General features: G+C 41.3%; 2 protein-coding genes across 4 annotated transcripts in view; one reads left to right on the forward strand and one right to left on the reverse strand.

Moving 5' to 3' along the window:
• GJC1 (gap junction protein gamma 1) overlaps window positions 1-20,721 on the forward strand; it is a 144,491-nt gene that overhangs the window by 118,756 nt on the left and 5,014 nt on the right. The gene's annotated exons all lie outside the window — the stretch shown is intronic.
• Window positions 1-20,721, reverse strand: part of ADAM11 (ADAM metallopeptidase domain 11) — a 97,905-nt gene that overhangs the window by 10,075 nt on the left and 67,109 nt on the right. For 2 of the 3 annotated variants that reach the window (XM_077460087.1, XM_077460086.1), the window contains exons 21-26: window positions 16,011-16,110; window positions 14,249-14,368; window positions 13,273-13,441; window positions 10,228-10,342; window positions 6,135-6,225; window positions 389-406 (exon numbers count right to left, since the gene is read on the reverse strand). In XM_077460087.1, the coding sequence (XP_077316213.1) occupies window positions 389-406; window positions 6,135-6,225; window positions 10,228-10,342; window positions 13,273-13,441; window positions 14,249-14,368; window positions 16,011-16,110 (613 nt within the window). Of the gene's footprint in view, window positions 1-384; window positions 407-6,134; window positions 6,226-10,227; window positions 10,343-13,272; window positions 13,442-14,248; window positions 14,369-16,010; window positions 16,111-20,721 lie in introns of those variants that run through there. The other variant, XM_077460088.1, reaches the window with a different exon arrangement.

Raw genomic sequence — 20,721 nt, forward strand, 5'->3', positions numbered from 1 at the left:
GCTTGTTGGACATCCCATTCTAAAACCATAGGCACTAATATGGAGTTGTATGTACAGATAGCCGCGCTTAGGAAAGAGGGGAAACAAACATTAAGGTTGCTGCTGCCCTTTAATTCCGCAGGGCTGGCTGTCAAAATGAGCAGATGATTGTATCGTGTAGCTGGAGGAATCTGCAGGATGAACTATCATTGTATGATCAGCTTTAGAATTTGTCCACACCACTGTCCATTTTCCTGGACAGTGTGGGGAATAAACTATAAATATCTGTTCTATAAAATTAAAAAGAATGACATCTTCTCAATACATTTATTAACCAGTACACTTATTAATACTGTATAATATAGGTGTAAAAGGATGAGACCTGTGTAAAAGAAAATTTGTCTCTTACCTTCCTCTCCGAATATTTCTTGCCAAGTAAAAAGAGAAAAATGGATGCATTAGATTCTAAAATCCCACAAATCGCAGCCTTTAAACATCATTAGAAAGATCACTATATAAAACAAAATTCTACAACACTTTAGAAAAAAAACACAGGTTTAACAATATGATAGAGTAGGTAGAGGCTGTACTGGGTTTGTCTACAAGTGAAGGATGGGGCTTATTCACATAGGCGCAGAGCACCATACACCAAAAACAAATGAATATTTCTGTGTCTGGAAGTGACAGATGTTTGTTACAGCCACTTGTACAAATGACAAGGTTGCAGCTGTATACTGGTAACCACACATAAGAGCAAACTGTCTGTTCAGGGGAACAGGTACATCCTTACTATATTCAAGTAAGTGCTCAGATGTGTGGCTACCAGTATAAAGTCACAGCTTCTCATTGATTAGTGTGTTATATACACTTACATACAGTATCTCACAAAAGCAAGTACACCCCTAAGTGAAAATGTCCAACTTGGAGCAAAAGTGTCAATATTTGGTGTGGCCACCATTATTTTCAGCATTGCTTTAACTCTCTTGGACATGGAGTTCACCAGAGCTTCACAGGTTGCCACTGGAGTCCTCTTCCACTCCTCCATGACAACATCACGGAGCTGGTGGATGTTAGAGACCTTGTGCTCTTCCACCTTCCATTTTAGGATTCCCCACAGATGCTCAATAGGGTTTAGGTCTGGAGACATGCTTGGCCAGTCCATCACCCTCAGCTTCTTTAGCAAGGCAGTGGTCATCTTGGAGGTGTGTTTGGGGTCACTATCATGTTGGAATACTGCTCTGTGGCCAGGGGGATCATGCTCTGCTTCAGTATGTCACAGTACATGTTGAGATTCATGGTTCATTCAATGAACTGTAGCTCTCCAGTTTCGGCAGCACTCGTGCAGCCCAGACCATGACACTCCCACCACCATGCTTGACTGTAGGCAATACACACTTGTCTTTGTACTCCTCACCTGGTTGCCGCCACACACGTGACACCATCTGAACCAAATAAGTTTATGTTGGTCTCATCAGACCACAGGACATGGTTCCAGTAGTCCATGTCCTTAGTCTGCTTGTTTTCAGAAAACTGCTTGCAGGCTTTCTTGTGCATCATCTTTAGAAGAGGTTTCCTTCTGGGACAACAGCCATGCAGACCAATTTGATGCAGTGTGCAGCGTATGATCTGAGCACTGACAGGCTGACCCCCCCACCCCTTCAACCTCTGCAGCAATGCTGGCAGCACTCATACGTCTATTTCCCTCTGGATATGATGCTGAGCATGTGCACTCATCTTCTTTGGTCGACCATAATGAGGCCTGTTTTGAGTGGAACCTGTTCTGGTAAACTGCTGCATGGTCTTGGCCACCGTGCTGTAGGTCAGTTTCAGGGTCTTGCAATCTTCTTCTAGCCTAGGCCATCATTATGTAGAGCAACAATTATTTTTTTCAGATACTCAGAGTTCTTTGCCTTGAGGTGCCATGTTGAACTTCCAGTGACCAGTATGAGAGTGAGATAACACCAAATTTAACACACGTGCTCCCCATTCAAACCTGAGACTTTGTAACACTAACAAGTCACATGACACCGGGGAGGGAAAATGGCTAATTGGGCCCAATTTGGACATTTTCACTTAGGGGTGTACTCACTTTTGTTGCCAGCGGTTTGGACATTGATGGCTGTGTGTTGAGTTATTTTGAGGCTGTACACTCACTACTATATTGTAGCAAAGTGTCATTTTTTTAGTGTTGTGACATGAAAAGATAGAATAAAATATTTCCAAAAATGTGAGTTTGTGTACTCACTTTTGTGAGCTACTGTATATATTAAAAAAATTTAAAAAAAAGTCTTTCATAGTGTACAGCTCTCTGCATAATAAGTGTGCCACCGTTAAATTAGATGTAAACCCAAATCAAATGATTTTATTATTTTTTATAATAGGGCACACAGTATTTTAGCACAGTTTTACACTTTGATGCACCTCAGCGCTGCTGTTCTCCCTGTAGCCTTTTCCGGTCTATATGCATGGCGGTGATACATGCATAGCACTTTGTTATTGGGAGTTTCCCGATAGTGATAACAGTGGACTATACCTGTGTAAAGTGTTGGCACAGCCACCTGTATTCTCCTGTGTGGTCACCATGTCACATGGGCCTCTCCCAACAGAGAACAACTGGGAGACAGGGACTGAGCATTGCCCCTCTATAACTGGAAGTGGCAGAACTAGGATGTATGCATTGGAGCATCACTAGGTGTTTTAATAAAGCAGCACATTTAAAAATAATTTTTGAAATGACGAACATGTTCAGGCTTATAGGAGAGCTTATTGATTGGATTTACAAATACTTTTTTTTTTGCCTCTTTCCTGTCTGTTACCAGGTCAGTGCTGGCAGGCTGTGCTGTGGGAATTTAGGTGTGACGGGGTCATCTACTATTTCAGCGTCTCAGAACATTACTGTATCAACAGATTTTACAGATATTGCATAGCAGCCAAATGCTACAGGCTTAACGAATATGGCTGGTGGTAATCTGTCATGGGCCCATACCGCCCCACTAATGCAGTCAGGAAGGAGATAGTGGATCTTGGAGCCAAGGAAAAATTTGAGGCCTTTATACAGCTTACAAAATGGTAGAGAGGGTTTCAGCTACTTAAAGCTTTATAAATTGGGGAGGTGTTTAGCAGTGCAGTGAGACTAATGGCAGATAAGTCCTTTTAATTGCCAATTTGTTGCACTCTGTAACAATGGATTCGGTGCATGCTATTAGACAAATTTAGCCTGTTTTTTTTTTTTTTTTTTTACTTTTAAAGACAATATACTGTAAGCCACTTTATTTGTGAGAAATGCAGTGCTATGCAAGGCCGGCCATAGACCATTGCACGCCGGATTCCTGCTGAACCGCCTGATATTTGAACTGCATGTAGGCAGGCTGAATGTGCCAAATGAATCAGCCTGGGTACAACCAGCCTGCCAGATTTATCTGCGATTATCGCCAACGGCTGGAAGAGCCGCTAGCAATCATCATGGTCTTCTGGCGGGGACAGCTTCCCCCAAACCTGAACCCACCCCTCCTGGAGAATAATAGGGAGTCCCACCCCCCCCCCCCCCCACTGTCTGTTTTTATGGGGTAAACGTACACATTTCTTTCAGGAAAGAAACGTGCGGTCTATGGCCTGCCATAGCCAATGGTGGTTATAAATGGTAATGGTGGCATTGATAATTTATTTATGTCTATTCTGGAACAAAGCCGTTTCCAGCTTCATGCCAGTCTGTCTCTAGCCGCCGCAAATGGCGGATCGAGGATCGGGTCTCCCGGTGGGACGGGAGGCCCGGTAAGACTGGCGGGAAGGGGGGGGGGATGTCCCCTCCCGCTCCTCCGAGATAAAAAAACAAGTGGCTTTTAGGCACATCAATTACTATCCCTGGAAGGCCGACCGTCCGCTCTAAAAAAAACAGTGCCGGGATGATACTTGCTGCCACTGCGGTTATCATCCTGGTATAATCCTCTAAAGCTGAGGCCGCATGTATGCGTACTCACGGTGAGAAGGGGTTAAAGTGGAGGTACTATATCAATTGATGAGATTTATATCTGACAAACCTGATGTCCCAATAATAGCAGTAGGAGATTTCAACATCTGGATGGGAGGGCAGATAAATGTCCACCAGGAAATCAGGTTGGAAAAGGGGTGATCATGCTCTCACAAAATTATAGGAGAATTAGGATTGGGGGACATCTGGAGGATGAGGAATCCAACTAAACAGCAATATTCTTGTTTTTCGAAAACTTGTTCCACGCTCTTTAGGATTGATTTAGCTCTGAGCAGTGAGAATATTTTGCATTTTGTTAGGAATATAAATGATATGCCTAGGTGTCTCTCAGACCACTCTCCACTGGTTGTGTCACTGAGTCAAGGGGAGGAGTTCTGTAAAGGGGAATGGAAAATCATCCCATACTGGCTAGAGATAATAGAGGGAGGAGAGGGAGTGACATCATCCCTAGAGGAATTCATTAAGGAACATTGCTGGGACAGCACACTCTGGGGAGGTGTGGGACACCCTCAAGGCATTTCTTAGAGGGATATTAATACAACAGGTAGCAAGAGTAAAAAGACAGAATAGAGAGCAGAAAAAAAAATGATTGGGAATAAGGTTATAGAAGCAGAACGGCAGTATATAGAAAGACCAACCCCTGGGGCGTTTCAAGATTGGGTTAAAATACAACAAGAATATGAGGCTCTACTTCTTATAAAAGCAGAGAATACATGCCCAAAGGTAAATTGGTACTGGAGAGAGTGAGGGTCACATTCATTTTGGGCACCACGGTCACTGCACCATAGCACCCTTTTTTAGCACCTGCCTCTTGGGCCGGGCCTTTTGGCTGGGACCAGAGGAATTTTTGATTCCTGGCCGGAGGGCCTGGTCATTGTTTTACACAATGGCTACTTCTTTTCACTCGCCTCTCCACTATCCTTTCCCCACTTTATTTATTTTATTGTGTGTCACGTCTTGTTTTGTCACTATTCACGTTTTCTGTGATGAGTAGGGTCACAGGTCCCAGGGCCTGTTCTGAAAGTCGGGGGAGGGGGCGGACATGGCCTTCTGGCTTTTTTTCGCCCTCTCTCTTAGGGTTGGGGTCTCCCTTCGGGGGAGCCTAACCTAGTATTTGGGTGGGTCTGTTTTGGCAGACCCTCCAAAGAACGGGGTCTGCCTGGTTTCGGACAGAAAGACCAAGTTTTAAGTGTCCTTGTCCCTGGCAGGAGCCTAACGCCCCGGGGGATTCAGTACAAGGCCCTCTGATTTTAGAGGGTTTGTGTACCCGTCTGCACTTTTTTGTGTCACTCTCTATGTGTATGCACATTTTTTATGCACTGGGTGAAGTTTTTGAGCCTGTTTTGCATGCCACAGGCTTTCAAAAAAATTTAAAACTGGAGTGAAGTTATTTGAAAAATAAGGTATTTGGATAATTCTTGACCTAGACCCCAAGATATGCCTACTGGGTTGTATGGAACAGGATAATAATATGTGGGGGAGTCAAACAGCAATAGTTAGATGCCTTTTTCTTGCACAGAAATTGATAGCAAGGAGGTGGCTGGCGTTAAATCCACCAATCCACCAATCCGCGTAGAATGGGAGAATGAGGTTAATAAAACAATAAGAAAGGAAAGATGCTTATAATAAAGGGGGAAATGACAAAATGTTAAAAAAAATATGGGAATGCTGGATTAGCAGATGAGGGAAGGGTGCCATGTTGAATTAAGGATAATGGGGCGCTCTCTCTCGTGGATTCCAGGAAATTATATATTTTTCTTCTCTCTTCTCTTCTTTTCTGCCTTTTGGAATTATGTATAGTAAATAAAAGGGTATATTATTTTTGATAGGGGAAAAATGAATGGTAGTGCATTATATAAATAAAAGGTATGTATGTTTAAATGTTGGGGTGGTGGGTTAAAAGAGTAAGTGAAGGATTTACAAAAATGTGTATTTGTTCTTTATCTATACAAATAAAAAATGATACAATCATAAGTTATCAATCACAGTTCTGAAACTCCCCAAGTGCTGAAGAAAAGACATGCAGGTACTGTATGTGCAATCACATCTGTGTTACTGCATTTCACTTACATTACCCGTTTAATCACTTCAGAGTTATGACAGGTGTGATTTAGGTCAGATTGTAACCTTAACTTACAAGAAATAGTAAAATCAGTCTGCCACTTACTTGAATCCCCAGCCCGTTCCCCCCAGTACAATGGCAGCAATGAGCACAGCTCCTGCAATGGACCCAATGATGATGTTTGTGCCACTTGGACCTGCAGTAAACATAAACAAGTCATGAGGGTTATCATTGATGTACAAAGTGTAATAACACAACCAACAGGTTTCACTTGAACTCCCTTCAGTCTCTGCCTATTACTTGCACTGATCGTGGGTGCAATGCTTTGCAGGCTCCTGCGGGGAAAAATAAACGCACATATTTTTTCCCTGCAACAAAAAATAAAAATGTGCATTTATTATTTTTCTGTTAAAGACGAACTTGGACTTTTAGGTAATGCACAGGGGCTAATAATAGTTCTCTCTATCTCACAATGAAAGGCACAGAGGTTAATCACCCTGGCTGAGAGTGCTCATCGGAGTGTTCTGGCAGGGGGCACAGGAGGGGAGATCACTGTACTAGCATCAGATAGTTAGTACAGTGGTTCTGACAGTTTTTTTTTCCGTTCAACACACTGGACCATCTGCGTTAACTCGCCAAATTCTTTGATAAAGCACACCTGTCATCAAAGCTTTAAAATTTAGAATGAGGCAAATTTACTCCAGACTATCTAAAGTATGAAGTGCTTAGTCTGACCAATGTACAGTGGGTATAGTAAAGAAACCCCCCCCCCCCCCTTAAACATTTTGTTGCTGTGCAGCCTGAAATAAAGACAGACACAGTTTTTGTTTTATCCAGCTGTATTTACTCCGTGCAACTTATAACATCCAAGTGAAAGATATAACACCAACAAGTCAGAAATAAAAAATAAAAAACAGAATTACTGAGTTGGAAAAAGGATCACCCTCCTCCTAAAAATGACTTTCCTGGAATATTTCAGTTTCTGGTAGTGCAAATGAAGCAATCAATTATGGTTAGCAAGGTACTGTCAAAAGATCTCTGGGATAAAGTTATGGACAGGTACAAGTCAGGAGATGGATAAAAAAAAGCTTCAAAGGCTTATCAATGCCTGGAAGCACAGTGAAGTCCATTATTAAGAATTGGAAGGTATTTGGTACAACACAGACCCTCTCTGGATCAGGACGTCGCTCCAAACTGGAAGAAAGATCCAGGAGGAAACTGGTCAGAGAAGCTACCAAGAGGCCTACAGCAACTCTGAAGTAGTTGCAAGAATTTATGACAGAGTGGTCATCGTGTGCATATGATATCAGTATCACAAATTCTGCACAAATGTGGCTTGTGTGATAGGGTTGTTAGAAAAAAGACACTCCTCAAGCAAAGCCACACGCAGTCACGCCTGAGCTTTACCAAAACATACCTTGAAGATTCTGAAGCCACATGGAAAAAGGGGTTATCATCAGATGAGACTAAAATTGTATTATTTAGTCTCAACATCTTTTGGAAATCCAATACAGGTTACCATCCAAATAACACCATTCCTACAGTAAAGCATGGAGGTGGTAATATCCTGTTATGGGGGTGTTTCTGCCCTCTGCCAGAAAGTTGTCAATGGGAAGGTTTACCTTTCAACATGACAATGACCCAAAGCACACTGCAAAAATGACCACACAGTGGTTGAAGGAGAAAAAAAAGGTGACTTTTCTTGCATGGCTTAGTCAGAGCCCAGACTTAAACCCCATTGAAACTCTGTGGAATGACTTTAAGACTGCAGTCCACAAACGGTCACTATCAAATTTAACTGACCTTAAGGAGTTCTGCAAAGAAGAGTGGGCAAATATTGCAAAGTCTAGATGTGAAACTTTAGTAGATACATATCCCAACTGACCAAAGGCTGTAATTAAAGCAAAAGGTGGTTCAACAAAATACTGACACAAGAGGAGGGTGATCACCAGCCCAGTGATTCTGTTTTTGAATTTTATTGATGTTATAAGTTCAGACTGCAAAGCAACAAAATGTGCTTATTTTAAAGAGGTGGGGGTGATTATTTTCTATACTCACTGTATTGCCAAGTCCATGCACTTAGTTCACATGAGAAAATGGGGGGGTTGTATTGCCCAAGTAAAATACCAACTTCAAGAAAAGTCCGGTAGAATAGAATGCTGAAGGTGTCATATAGCAGTTGTTCTCAACCCTGTCCTCAAGTACCCCAAACAGGCCATGTTTTGGGAATATCTCTTAGATAAAATAGCTGTCCAAAATACCAAGTCATCGACTCCGATTTAAAGCATCTGTGCAAGATAAAGGAAAACCTGCAAACATGGCCTGTTGGGGGTACTCGAGGACAGGATTGGGAACCACTGTCATATAGCCCCAGGTGGTGCCTGCTATGTAGTGTAGTGGGGGTGTTATACTCATTTTTAACTGCGCCCAACAGATGTGCTTTAAGCTAAAGCTGTACAATTCACACACAATTGTTTCCCATTCAGGATAATGCAGAAGTCAGTCTTGTTTTGTCACTTTTTGTTTTGTTTTTGTTTGGGAAAGTCAATTTAATCCAAAATCAGATGTTAAACATGGACGTTCCAATAACATTCGTCATGTCCTTGAATGTATTGATGAGAATTTTTGTAAGAACGTTTTGTTCAAAAATCCACTAGTGTCCCTGGTCTCATCTCGACGCTTTCCACCTCTGTTAATGGTAGATCGTCGTTAGGAAAGGGTTGATATGTGATACAATGGGAGCGAGATCTTGGATCGAGTATTGAGGGGGAGGACTTTAGTAAAGCCTGGACAACACTAGCAAATTGCTCATTCAACACTGCCACCCTCGAGGCTGCTTATGAAGTGCTCCTGCGGTGGTACTGGGTCCTGGCTAGGCTTGCCTGCGCTTATCCTGAAAGCAGTGATGGATGTTTTTGGCATTGTGGTCAGCTTGGGGATGTCCTACATATATGGTGGTCCTGCCCACGTTTGATCGGCTTCTGGTACAGAGTCTTTGGCCTATTGCAGACTTCACTCCATGTGATGGTCCAAAAGGATGCCCGGCCGGCTCTCTTGCATTGCCCTGTACCAGGCCTCTTTGCACCTTAGCAGAAATTGGCCTCATATCTTTTCATTTCTGCCAAGCGGACCATCGCCCATGCCTGGAAGACCCCTGTTGTTACCTTCCAGGGGGTGAAAGTCAAAATGACCGCTCTGATGGTCCAGTATATTGAGGGACTTGCATGCAAAAATCTTGAAAATCTGGGAACCGTGGAGAATTTTTTTCTTTCCAATCCCTGCCTCACACTAGGTATGGTCGACTTTAAACCTTGCTTGCATGGGTCCCACGTCTGTGGTGCATGCCTTCTCCTGGGGCCGCTCTCCTCCTTTTCTCTTTTCTTTCTCTCTATTTTCTTCTCTTTCTCAGTTTGCTCCTTTTCTCCCTTCATTCTTGATATGAAGGCCATCAGTACAGATTGCTGTTCTCCAAGGAGTAGAGTATTATAGCGTGTAATATCTACCCATTACCTAACTTGGTCCTCTATGGTCTTGGTAACAGTTTTTTTGTTTAGTTATACATTACACGTAAATACGCTGTTTTTTCACATGCTTGTCTGAAGATGCCCCTGCATGGGCAAACCATGGCATGCTATGATTTTTGAAACTTTAATAAAAATATTGAAACAGAAAAAAAAAAATGTCCAATAGTGTTTGGAAAGCTTAATGTGTGTTGTAAAGGCAGGAATTTTTTTTACCTTAATGCATTGCCTGCATCAGTATTGCTCCCTCACCCCGTATCTGTTCTCAAGCCAGTGCTCGGCTTTCTCCCCTTTCGCTGTTCACGGAGCCAGTGGCTCCTGCTGCTAGCAATCAAATTCTGTGAGCAGGGGCGGGGCCGAGCCACACTGTCTGTTCCTATGGACACAGACAGCGTGGCTTGGGAGTGAACACGCAGGTGTGCCCCCATAGGAAGCAGCTTCCTATGGTCGCCCACCGAGAAGAGGAGGAGTGGAGAGTGTCAGCTGGCGACCTAAGAAGAGGAGGATCAGGGCCAATCTGTGCACAACTGATATTCAAATCGGTCACAGTACTTGCCTACACTGATGTATAATGCCATTTATAACCAAAAAGAGAAACCCAAAACTGAGCGCATAAAGAGAAGAAAATATTAGCAGATCAAACAGCTTGTCATGTGGAAATAGAGGCAAGTCTGTACCCTTATATTTGTCCACCAGCCCGGTGACTTTAGGAACAGGAAGAGGATCAAATACACTACAGTCCTTTCCAGTCCAGTCTAAATGACAGATGCATTTCCCCTCATTACTGCAAACCTGCAAACAGAAAAAAAAAAAAAAAACGATTAAATTGCCAATAACAAAGCACAGGGATCATAAGAGAATGTATAGGTGTGAAATGCGCCTAGCCAGGAGTGAACTGAAGTCGACAGTGGAAGAGATTTTTTTGAAGCCTATTTGGGTTAGCATTAAACTAAACCCTCCTATCCTTTTGCAGCTGAGGATGGTGCCATCTTAACTTTTTTTTTTTTTTTTTTAGATCTGCAGTTGCTGTGGTGCTGCACATGTGATCAGCTATTTGAGGGCCTTAAGAGCTTGTTTGGAAGCTGACAGAGGTACACTGGCAACTGTTATCGCCAGAAGCATGCCTTGAATGTAGCATACACTGCACATGCATTTAACCACTTGACCACTGGGCACTTAAACACCCTTAATAACAGACCAATTTTCAGCTTTCGGTGCTCTCACATTTTGAATGACAATTACTCAGTCATGCAACACTGGACCTATATGAAATTTTTGTCCTTTTTTTCACACAAATGGAGCTTTCTTTTGGTGGTATTTAATCACCTCTCGGTTTTTTATTTTTTGTGCTATAAAAGAAAAAAGACCGAAAATTCTGTAAAAAAGTGAATTTTTCTTCGTTTCTGTTATAAAATTTAGCAGATTAGTAATTTTTTCTTCATAAATTTTGGCCAAAATTTATACCACTACATATCTTTGGTAAAAATAAGTACAAATTGGTGGATATTATTTGGTCTTTGTGAAAGTTATAGAGTCCACAAGCTATGGTGCCAATATCTGAAAATTGATCACACCTGAAGTACTGACGGCCTATTTTAATTCTTGAGACCCCAACATCCCAGAAAAGTACAAATACCCCCCAAATGACCCCTTTTTGGAAAGAAGACATTCCAAGGTATTTAGTAAGAGGCATGATGAGTTTTTTGAAGTTGTAATTTTTTCCCACAGTTCTTTGCAAAATCAAAATTTTTTTTCCTTATTTTTTTTTTTTTTTTTCCCACAAATTTGTCATATTATCAGTTTATTTCTCACACACAGCATATGCATACCACAAATTACACCCCAAAACACATTCTGCTATTACTCCCGAGTACGGTAAATCCACACGTGTGAGACTTTTACACAGTGTGGCCACATACAGAGGCCCAAAATGCAGGGAGCGCCATCAGGCGTTCTGGAGCACCCAGGACAATTCTGACATTTCTCTCCTACATGTAAAAATCATCATTTATTTGCTAGAAAATTGCATAGAATCCCAAAACATTATATATTTTTTTTTAGCAAAGACCCTAGAGAATACAATGGTGGTCAAATTTTTATCTCACACAGTATTTGCGCAGCAATTTTTTGAATGCGTTTTTTTGGGGGAAAAAAACTGTTTTGTGCTTTAAAAAAAATAAAAATAAATAAAAACTGTAAAGTTAGCCCAATGTTTGCATAAAGTGAAAGATGAAGTTATGCTGAGTAAATAGATACCTAAGATGTCAGTCTTCAAAATTGCACATGCCCGTGGAATGGCGCCAAACGTCGCTACTTAAAAATCCCCATAGGCTACACTTTAAAAATTTTTTTTACTGGTTACATGTTTTGAGTTACAGAGGAGGTCTAGAGCTAGAATTATTGCTCTCGCTCTAACGTTCACGGCGATACCTCACATGTGTGGTTTGAACACCGTTTTCATATGTGGGCAGAGCTTACGTATGCGTTCGCTTCTGCATGCGAGCACATGGGGACAAGGGCGCTTTAATTTTTTTTTTTTTTTTTTATTGTTCATTTTACTTTATTTATTTTAGTTTATTTATTTTAGTTTGAAATTTTTTCCCCAAAAATAAATTTTTGATCACTTTTATTCCTATTACAAGGAATGTAAACATCCCTTGTAATAGGAATATGGGATGACAGGTCCTCTTTACAGTGAGATCTGGGGGTCAATAAGACCCCGCATCTCACCTCTAAGCTGGGAAGCCTGAAATAAAAATTAAAAAATAAATAAAAAGATTCTGGCTTTGATTGTATTGTGGAGTTGGTAGAAGCACCGGAGGGCAGCGATGCGGGGGGGGGGGGGGGGGGGGGGGGCGTCTATGGCTGGGTATTGCAAGGTATCTCCGTGTATGGCTGGGTATTGCAGAGTACTGGCGGGGTATTGCAGAGTACTGGCGGGGTATTGCAGAGTACTGGCGGGGTATTGCAGAGTACTGGCGGGGTATTGCAGAGTATTGGCAGGGAATTGAGGGGTTAAATTTGGTGAGCAGCGATGTGGGTACTGCAGATGCAGCCCACAGCGCTGCTGACACCGATCTCTTTCCCCTCCGCTGTACCGATCGGTACAGAGAGAGGGAGGGAGGAACCTGGTTTCTTTACAATTGATCACTCCGTCATTTGACGGAGCGATCACGTGGTAAACGGCCACGATGAGCAGCCGTTTACCGTGATCCGTGATGCGCCGGGTCCACTGGACCTGGCGGTCACGGATGCTCTCGTGTGCGCGCCCCAGGGGGCACGCGGAAGCAGAATTCTGGGAGGCCGTTAATTAACGGCCTCTCAGAGTTAAACAACCGCCCTGAAGCCGTTAATCGGCTATGGGCGGTTGTTAAGTGGTTAATATGCGAAATGTAAATAAAAACATTGGTATGTTTGATTCAAGATTTATTAACATTTATTGAACATTTCTGCTTGAGCTCCCTTTTGGGAAACTGTTAGATTATTGGGTACAGTTTCACTTTAAGCACAGCATGCTAAGGCTGCAGAGGCCAGTTTGATTTACTGTTTGTATTCTGCACTTTTCCAATATAACATAGGCTTCTGATGAATACCATTCTAGATTACCAAAATGGAATCTTCAAATTACAGTGTATTAAAAAAAAAAAAAAAAAAACATGTCATGTTAATGGTGGGTTACACAATTTGTGTTCTCCATGACTCATTGACACTTAAGCACCTACCCCATGGCCAGAGCACACCTCTCCGCTCCCACTGCTTGGACATGTGCTGAAGTTGAATATGGTTGCCGGTAGGCACTTCCGATCTAGGCACATCATGTTGGGTCCACATGGTGTCCCATCCTCTATATAACCCAGACCTGAGCCATCTGGCAGCATCACCTGACCCCCTCTGTAATACCAAAAACACAGCATTATTAGAATAGAATTAAACAGTCAATCAGAAATATGCAGAAACGTATTCTCTCACCACACATTTCTTACGTGTTAGCCACCATTTATGGCAAAATAACTAATCTATGGGAAAAATGGCCCAGATGTCGGTTATGAAGAAAAGTTGTGACATGTGCATCACAAAATATATCAGTTCTGACAAATTATATATGTACCAGTTTTTAATCCAGGAGGTACCTGACAGTATATTGAAACCACTACTTTCCCTGTACAGGTGACACTCCCACACATCTCTATTGGTCACTATTGCCATCTAACCCTAAAAACAACAACGCAAAAGGCTCAGAAGATGGTAGTGGCAAGGCCAAGTTTGGGTTTCACAAGAAAAAGGTCAAGATTTGCTTATATAATTAATAAGTTAATATGTCTCCTTATAAAATGCCCCATTTTGTTACAGGTGCACTTTAATACAATACGTCCTATGGGGTTTACTAGTCACAGAATTGCAAAGGTAAATAAATCTCATCAGAGTAATAGAGAATAATATTAGCAGGGGACTTCCTGCAGCCCTATCTCACCCTATACTCTACTTCCTGAGCCCCATCTCCAGCTAAACTAGGACTTGATGACTCGTTTCCCACCCTTCTGTTTCCTGAGATATCATCATTTAGGTGTGTTTTGTGTGCTCAGTATGGCCGCAGCGGTACACCCCTTCTATTTTAGACAAGTCTTTACTGTCATGGAACCAAAGCAAATCATAAATCCTTCCCTAATGTAAAGTGCTGTCACTGAGCCGGTGTCCTACCTGCAGTCCAGATATCGATTATGGTAGTAGAAGGTCATACTGGTGATGTCACCGTACAGCTCTCCAATCTTTGGGCTTCCGGAGATATTGGAGCATAGGAGGTAGCCGCACAGCACATCTCTAGTAAACAAACACATGGATGGGTCACCTGGTGTTTTATAGACAAGGGGCCATTTAATATGACAGATGAAGAGTAATAAGCAACAGCAGCCAATCAGAGGTGATGTCTGATTCTGACTGCAGCAGTAGGACGATAGTTGCTATCACTTATTGCACAATATACTACCACAGCCTTATTACTGGGAAACTGTAGCCTATTTACTATGTTTTTGTTTTAGACCGTGGAGAAGGGTGTATAGCATGGGTCTTCAAACTATGGCCCTCCAGTTGTTCAGGAACTACAATTCCCATCATGCCTAGTCATGTCTGTGAATGTCAGAGTTTTACAATGCCTCATGGGATGTGTAGTTTCACAACAGCTGGAGGGCCGTAGTTTGAGGATCCCTGGTGTATAGCATGATCAGGTCTTTACTATGCGGTCTGTGTCTGCATTGGGAGATTTGTTCCACTTCCTCCTTCGTTGGCCCCAGCACAGGAAGTGAAAAGGAAATCTTATGAACAGACACAAGCAGCGATAGGTTTTGCGGTTTGCTGTGTAGGTTATAAAAAACGATGTCTATGTTTAGTTTGTAAATATTGTACTTGATGAGGGGGAACTCTAAGAGCGGTTTCACACTACTGCGCTGTGGTGTTTGCAGCTCAATGTACCCGCAGTTTTCCTGTGGGTTACCCAGTTTTTCATTGACCTCTATTGTGCCCTGTGTTTTTTTTGGTGTGCTTTCTGAAAGGGCACCGAAGATGCAGCATGCAGGAATTTTGGTCTACTTTCAGAATGGTCTCCAAAAATATGAGACATAATAGAAGTCTATGGGACACCGTGGGTAACCCACACGAAAACCACAGGTACGCTGCACTACGGCCAAACCACAGTGCGGCAGTGTAAAAGAATTTTGAAAACAATGGACGCACTATAAAAGCTGGTCATACACTATATAAAAAAAAAAAAAAATCTAAAGAATGTTTTTAATAAAAAAAAAATTCTAACTAAATTCTAATACTTAGTGGGATAAAATGGACATTTGTTTTGAACCAGTTATGGGAAAATTCAAACAAGCAGAATGGATTTTTTTTTTCCCCAACACAAACGAGTTTTGTATTAGTGAATTTTGTCTGGGAAAGTCCATTCACTCAACTATGAAATCAAATATGTTAAAAGTAAACAAAAAAAAAAAATACATTAAATGTACCATGTCATTGACTGTACCGATAATAATTTTCATATGATTTGTTAAAAAACAAATCTCCTAGTATATGGCCAGCTTTAGACTACCCAAGGATATTGGAACAGCAATAGCTGCATGCCGTCGTATACAGATGACCACTAGGTGGAGCATTTCCAAAATTGTATACGGAATAAAATAATCATAACGTTAACATGAGGTCATGTGTATATTGTGTGATGTTGTGTACTTTTAAATAAAAAAAAATATGAACAGCAAGCAAAACTTATTGCAAAAGTAACTTCAAATTTGTACTACTGAAAAATACCTTATTAGTCTCCCCTTACTAAGCCAAAACCTGCACAAAGACAGGCCATTATGTGAGCCCTATGCTACAAGAACACCCCCCACAACCATACTGCTGAATTATTAGGGAATCTAAAGTAAAGAAGCCACGCAGATAATATCTTTTTTGTACTTACTGTTTGCTGCATTGAATCCATTTATCTCCATCTTTCCCACAATTCCCCTTCTCCGTCCCTTCAATGTTTAACTTTTCATAGCAAAGCCGGTCAGACGCACCTGGAATAGCACAGGTACAGTGTCAGCTCTCACAACTCCTGGATATTTTTACCAGTTTAATCCTAAATACAGGGCCGGCGCTCTCCGTTTATTTAAAAAAAATAAAACCTAATGTGGCACTCTCTCTAATTATGTTGGGTCTTAAACATGTCAGTATTTTTAGCGTGTCAGTAAAAAAAAATTATCACCTTACCTTGACCAACTGCTGGCACAATAGCTTTTATTTTTAGCTGATATTTTCTTGATATTCACCAGGTAGTGGATGGGCCACCCAGACATTTACAGTTGTATTTAACCACTTGACCTCTGGAAGGTTCTACTCCCTTCATGGCCAGGGCATTTTTTACTGTTCAGCACTGTGTACACTGTACCGAAATTACATTTCTATCATTTTTTCACACAAATCGAGCTTTCTTTTAGTGGTATTTAAGCAGCACTGGGTTTATTTTTTTATGGCTATATAAATAGAAAAATACCCACATTTTTGGAAAAAAAAAAAAATGTCATAGTTTGTTATAAAATTTTGGAAATCTTTCCTCATAAATTTATGCCAGAATGTATTCTGCTAAATTTCCACAAATTATGGTATGTGTGTGTATATATATATATATATATCTGAAAATCAATCACTCCTGATTTTCTGATGGCCTATCGTATTTATTGAGGCCCTAAAATGCCAGGACAGTGCAAATATCCCCCAAATGGCTCTTTTTGGAAAGTAGACAGTCCAAAGTGTTTAGTAAGAGGCATGGCAAATATTTTGAAGTTGTAATTTTATGTCACTGTTTTTTGGAAAATTAAGATATTAAATAAAATATTTTTTTTTCACTTTCTTTTTACATACTGTCACCAGTGTCATCATATGACTGGTGTGGCGGTCATCCGGACTGGTCACAGTATGTAAAGAAAAAAAATGCATTTTCTATTACATTTTTTTTAACATTTGTTTTGTTTGTTTTTTTTAAACAATTTTTTACATGCTGTAATCAGAGTAGTTCAGTGTCACCACAGTGATACTACTACTCTGGGGGTGATCAGGGATATATCTCTCTTTAATTTTTTTTTTAGAGGGATTTCTTTTTTGAGGACCACTGTTAAAAACAATAGTTTTATCAGTCATGAATGGCTTCCATTCATGATGACTTGCTTACTATTTTTGATGCTGTGATTAACTACAACCAATTACAGGGTGCTGTGATTGGCCCAGGTACCATGTGATAGCTGTGGGCCAATCACAGAATCACAATAGTAAAGTATCATGAATGGAAGCAGTTTATGACAGCTTTGCTTACATTGTAACCACATGATTGTTATAACTGGTCATAGTGATCACATGATGGTGAGCGGCCAAGTACCGAGTGCTGTGATCCACCGGACACAGTGGTCATGAAATTGCGTCAGGGGCCCCCGGCAGGGCACAAATTCTGGGCAACGTATCCGTACATTGCCTAGCCCGTAGCTCCCACCCACTCACAGTAAGTATACTGTGGTCAGGCGGCAAGTGGTTAAAGTAGAGAGGTTTTTTTTATTATTATTATTAGTTTTAAATAGAATAGGGAAGGTTAAGACCCTTTTCAATTATTATTATTTATTTTTTTCTATAGCTATCCATGTATTATTGGTGCGTTTATCCTTAACTTACTGCATCTCTGTCCCAAAGACACAGCAGGAAGTGAGAGACGATCTCTCCAAAAAGCTGGGTTATCCCATCTTAACCCCTGTACACACGGTCGGAGATTTCGACAACCAAATCCGTCGGATCTTGTCCTTCGGATCTTGTCCGAAACTGTTGCATACACACGGTCGGACTAAGTTGTCGAAAAATCCGATCATTCAGAACATAATGACGTAATTTCGTTACGATGGGACTACGTTCAGGCTAGTAGCCAATAGCTTTGATGTAGGAATTTGATCTGAGCATGCGTGGCACTTGGTCCGATCAAAATTCTCTACACATGATCGGAGTATGTCCGATCGAACCAGTTGGTTGGAAAATATTTCCAACAAGTTGGAAAATTGGGTCCGACGGAATCAGTCCGATGCATCCCACACACAGTCTGATTATCCGACGACACGGTCCGATAGGACACATTCCGACGGATTCTCCGACCGTGTGTACAAGGGCTTAGAGGGTTGTCTCCTCTACTGTTCCTGTGGAAACTTAAATATTTTCGATCACTATTCTGGAGACAATGGTCCAGGACACAGCGGGTCAGGGACACAGATAGCAATAACAACCCCAATTGTTTCCAATACTCTGTCCAAAAAAAAAGAAAAAGTTTTGACTTTACAAACACTTTTAAGCCATACCCCCTCTTATACACAACACCCGCTATTTACACTGCAAAATGCTGCGCACTCCTACCCACCGCTCACTTCTGAATATTAAATATACAGCATACCCCCCAACTTTTTGAGATGGGAATGAGGGAAACCTATCAGCAAAAGTATGCAGGCATAGGACCCACCCCTTGCCACGCCCCCTTAACCACTTCAGCCCCGGAAGAATTTACCTCCTTCCTGACCAGAGCACTTTTTGCGATTTGGCACTGCGTCGTTTTAACTGACAATTGCGCAACGTCCTTTTTTCCCCGCAAATAGAGCTTTCTTTTGGTGGTATTTGATCACCCCTGCGTTTTTTTTTTTTTTTTTTCGCTATAAACAAAAAAGAGCGACAATTTTGAAAAAAACGCATTATTTTTTACATTTTGCTAGAATAAACATCCCCCAAAAATATATAAAAAAAAAAAAGGTTTTTCCCCCTCAGTTTAGGCTGATATGTATTCTTCTACATATTTTGGTAAAAAAAAAAAGAAAAATCGCAATAAGCGTCGATTGGTTTGCGCAAAAGTTATAGAGTTTACAAAATAGGAGGTCGTTTTATGACATTTTTATTAATTCATTTTTTAATTTTTTTTACTAGTAATGGTGGCGATCAGCGATTTTTAATCATGACTGTGACATGGTGGACACATCGGACATTTCTGACACATTTTTGGGACCACTATCATTTATACAGCAATCAGTGCTATACAAATGATCACAGGGAGCAGAGATCAGTGACACTGTCACTAGGCAGAACGGGGAGATGCTTGTTTACCTTAGCATATGCCCATTCTTCCTCTTCGTGAGGCAATCGCGGGTATCCCGCTGGCCGCCTCTTAAAGGGCAACGTACACGTATGTTAGTTTGCCTGTACGAGCCCTTCTGCCGACGTATATCAGCGTGAGGCGGTCGGTAAGCGGTTAAAGGAGAACTGTACAAAAAATAAAAGATTGGTTAAACGCACAAGTGCTTTACCACTACTCTTTCTTTATATTGGCTTTTGGAATTTACAAATGCAGCAATTTAGAAATGAGGTGAAAGGTTTAGCACTGGGGAAACACTTTTTCATAGATAAAAAGTGCTTTTTTTTTTTTTAATACATCTATATAGATCAGACCAAAATGAGGGACAGAGGGACATTGCTCCAAATCAGGGACAGTTGGGAGCTATGTATACAGTACTAAGAATATTTTTATATTTCTGCATAACAACCCCCCCCCCAGGAAATTTTGTATGGACATTTGTCGCTACACGCATACAATGCACTTCCACAGGAGCATATCAGAAGCCTGGTAGAACTTTGTGTGGTTGTCTGTCTACCAGTCAAGTGTAACCTGCCATTTAATGCCCCGTACACACGACCAGACTTTTCAAAATCAAAAGTCTGACAGAATGATTCCAGCAGACTATTCGATCGTGTGTGAGCTGCAGCGGACTTGATTTGCAAAAGTCTGACAGACTTTAGAAATGGAACATGTTTCAAATTTTTCCGACAGAACTCCGCCGGACCCAGAAATCCGCTCGTGTGTGTGCTAGTCTGATGGACTAAAACCGACGCTAGGGCAGCTATTGGCTACTGGCTATGAACTTTCTTATTCTAGTCCAGCCATACGTCATCACGTTCGAATCCGTCTGACTTTGGTGTGATTGTGTGTGGCCAAGTCCGTTCATTCGGAAAGTCCGTCAGAACTCCGTCGAAAGTCTGCCGGACTTAAGTCCTGTCGTGTGTACGCGGCATTAGACTTGCATCAGCAAAACAACCCTGCTGTAAACATTAAGGAACAACCTTATATTGCTGTAGGTTTAATGATTGATGACTAATGTATAAACCAGTGGGACAGAGATGTATAGATATGCATGTTGGGTTCATATTAGTCACAACACCTGCAAATGATTTCATGTGATTTATCAGGAAAACCCTGGAAGACGCATTACAACTACTCTACCCTTCATTTCTCTTCTTAGCGCGAAGTGTCAAACTATGTTGGCTGATGCAGAAAACAAGGAAGGGAAAACAAATAATCAGCTGACTTATCAGTAACTAATAGGCCGAGAAAATTATTGCTGGATTGATCTACCGCAATGGAAGCATCACTTTACCCAACAGCTTTTGATAAAAAAAAATAAAAAAATAAAAAGAAGAAAATTCTTAGAAGTCTGACAGAAAATAGTTGACTGAACAGTGATTGCGTCCAATCAGATGAAGGCACTGTTGGAGCAGTTTAGTGGATGGAGGAATCTGTTAGAATTCTTGATTCAGCCTAAAGGCCAGCTTAAGTGTTACTA

The sequence above is a fragment of the Lithobates pipiens genome, unplaced genomic scaffold (genome assembly GCF_037356315.1).
Source record: "Lithobates pipiens isolate NorthernLeopardFrog02 unplaced genomic scaffold, aLitPip1_a1.2 Scaffold_28, whole genome shotgun sequence".
Lineage (NCBI taxonomy): Eukaryota > Metazoa > Chordata > Amphibia > Anura > Ranidae > Lithobates > Lithobates pipiens.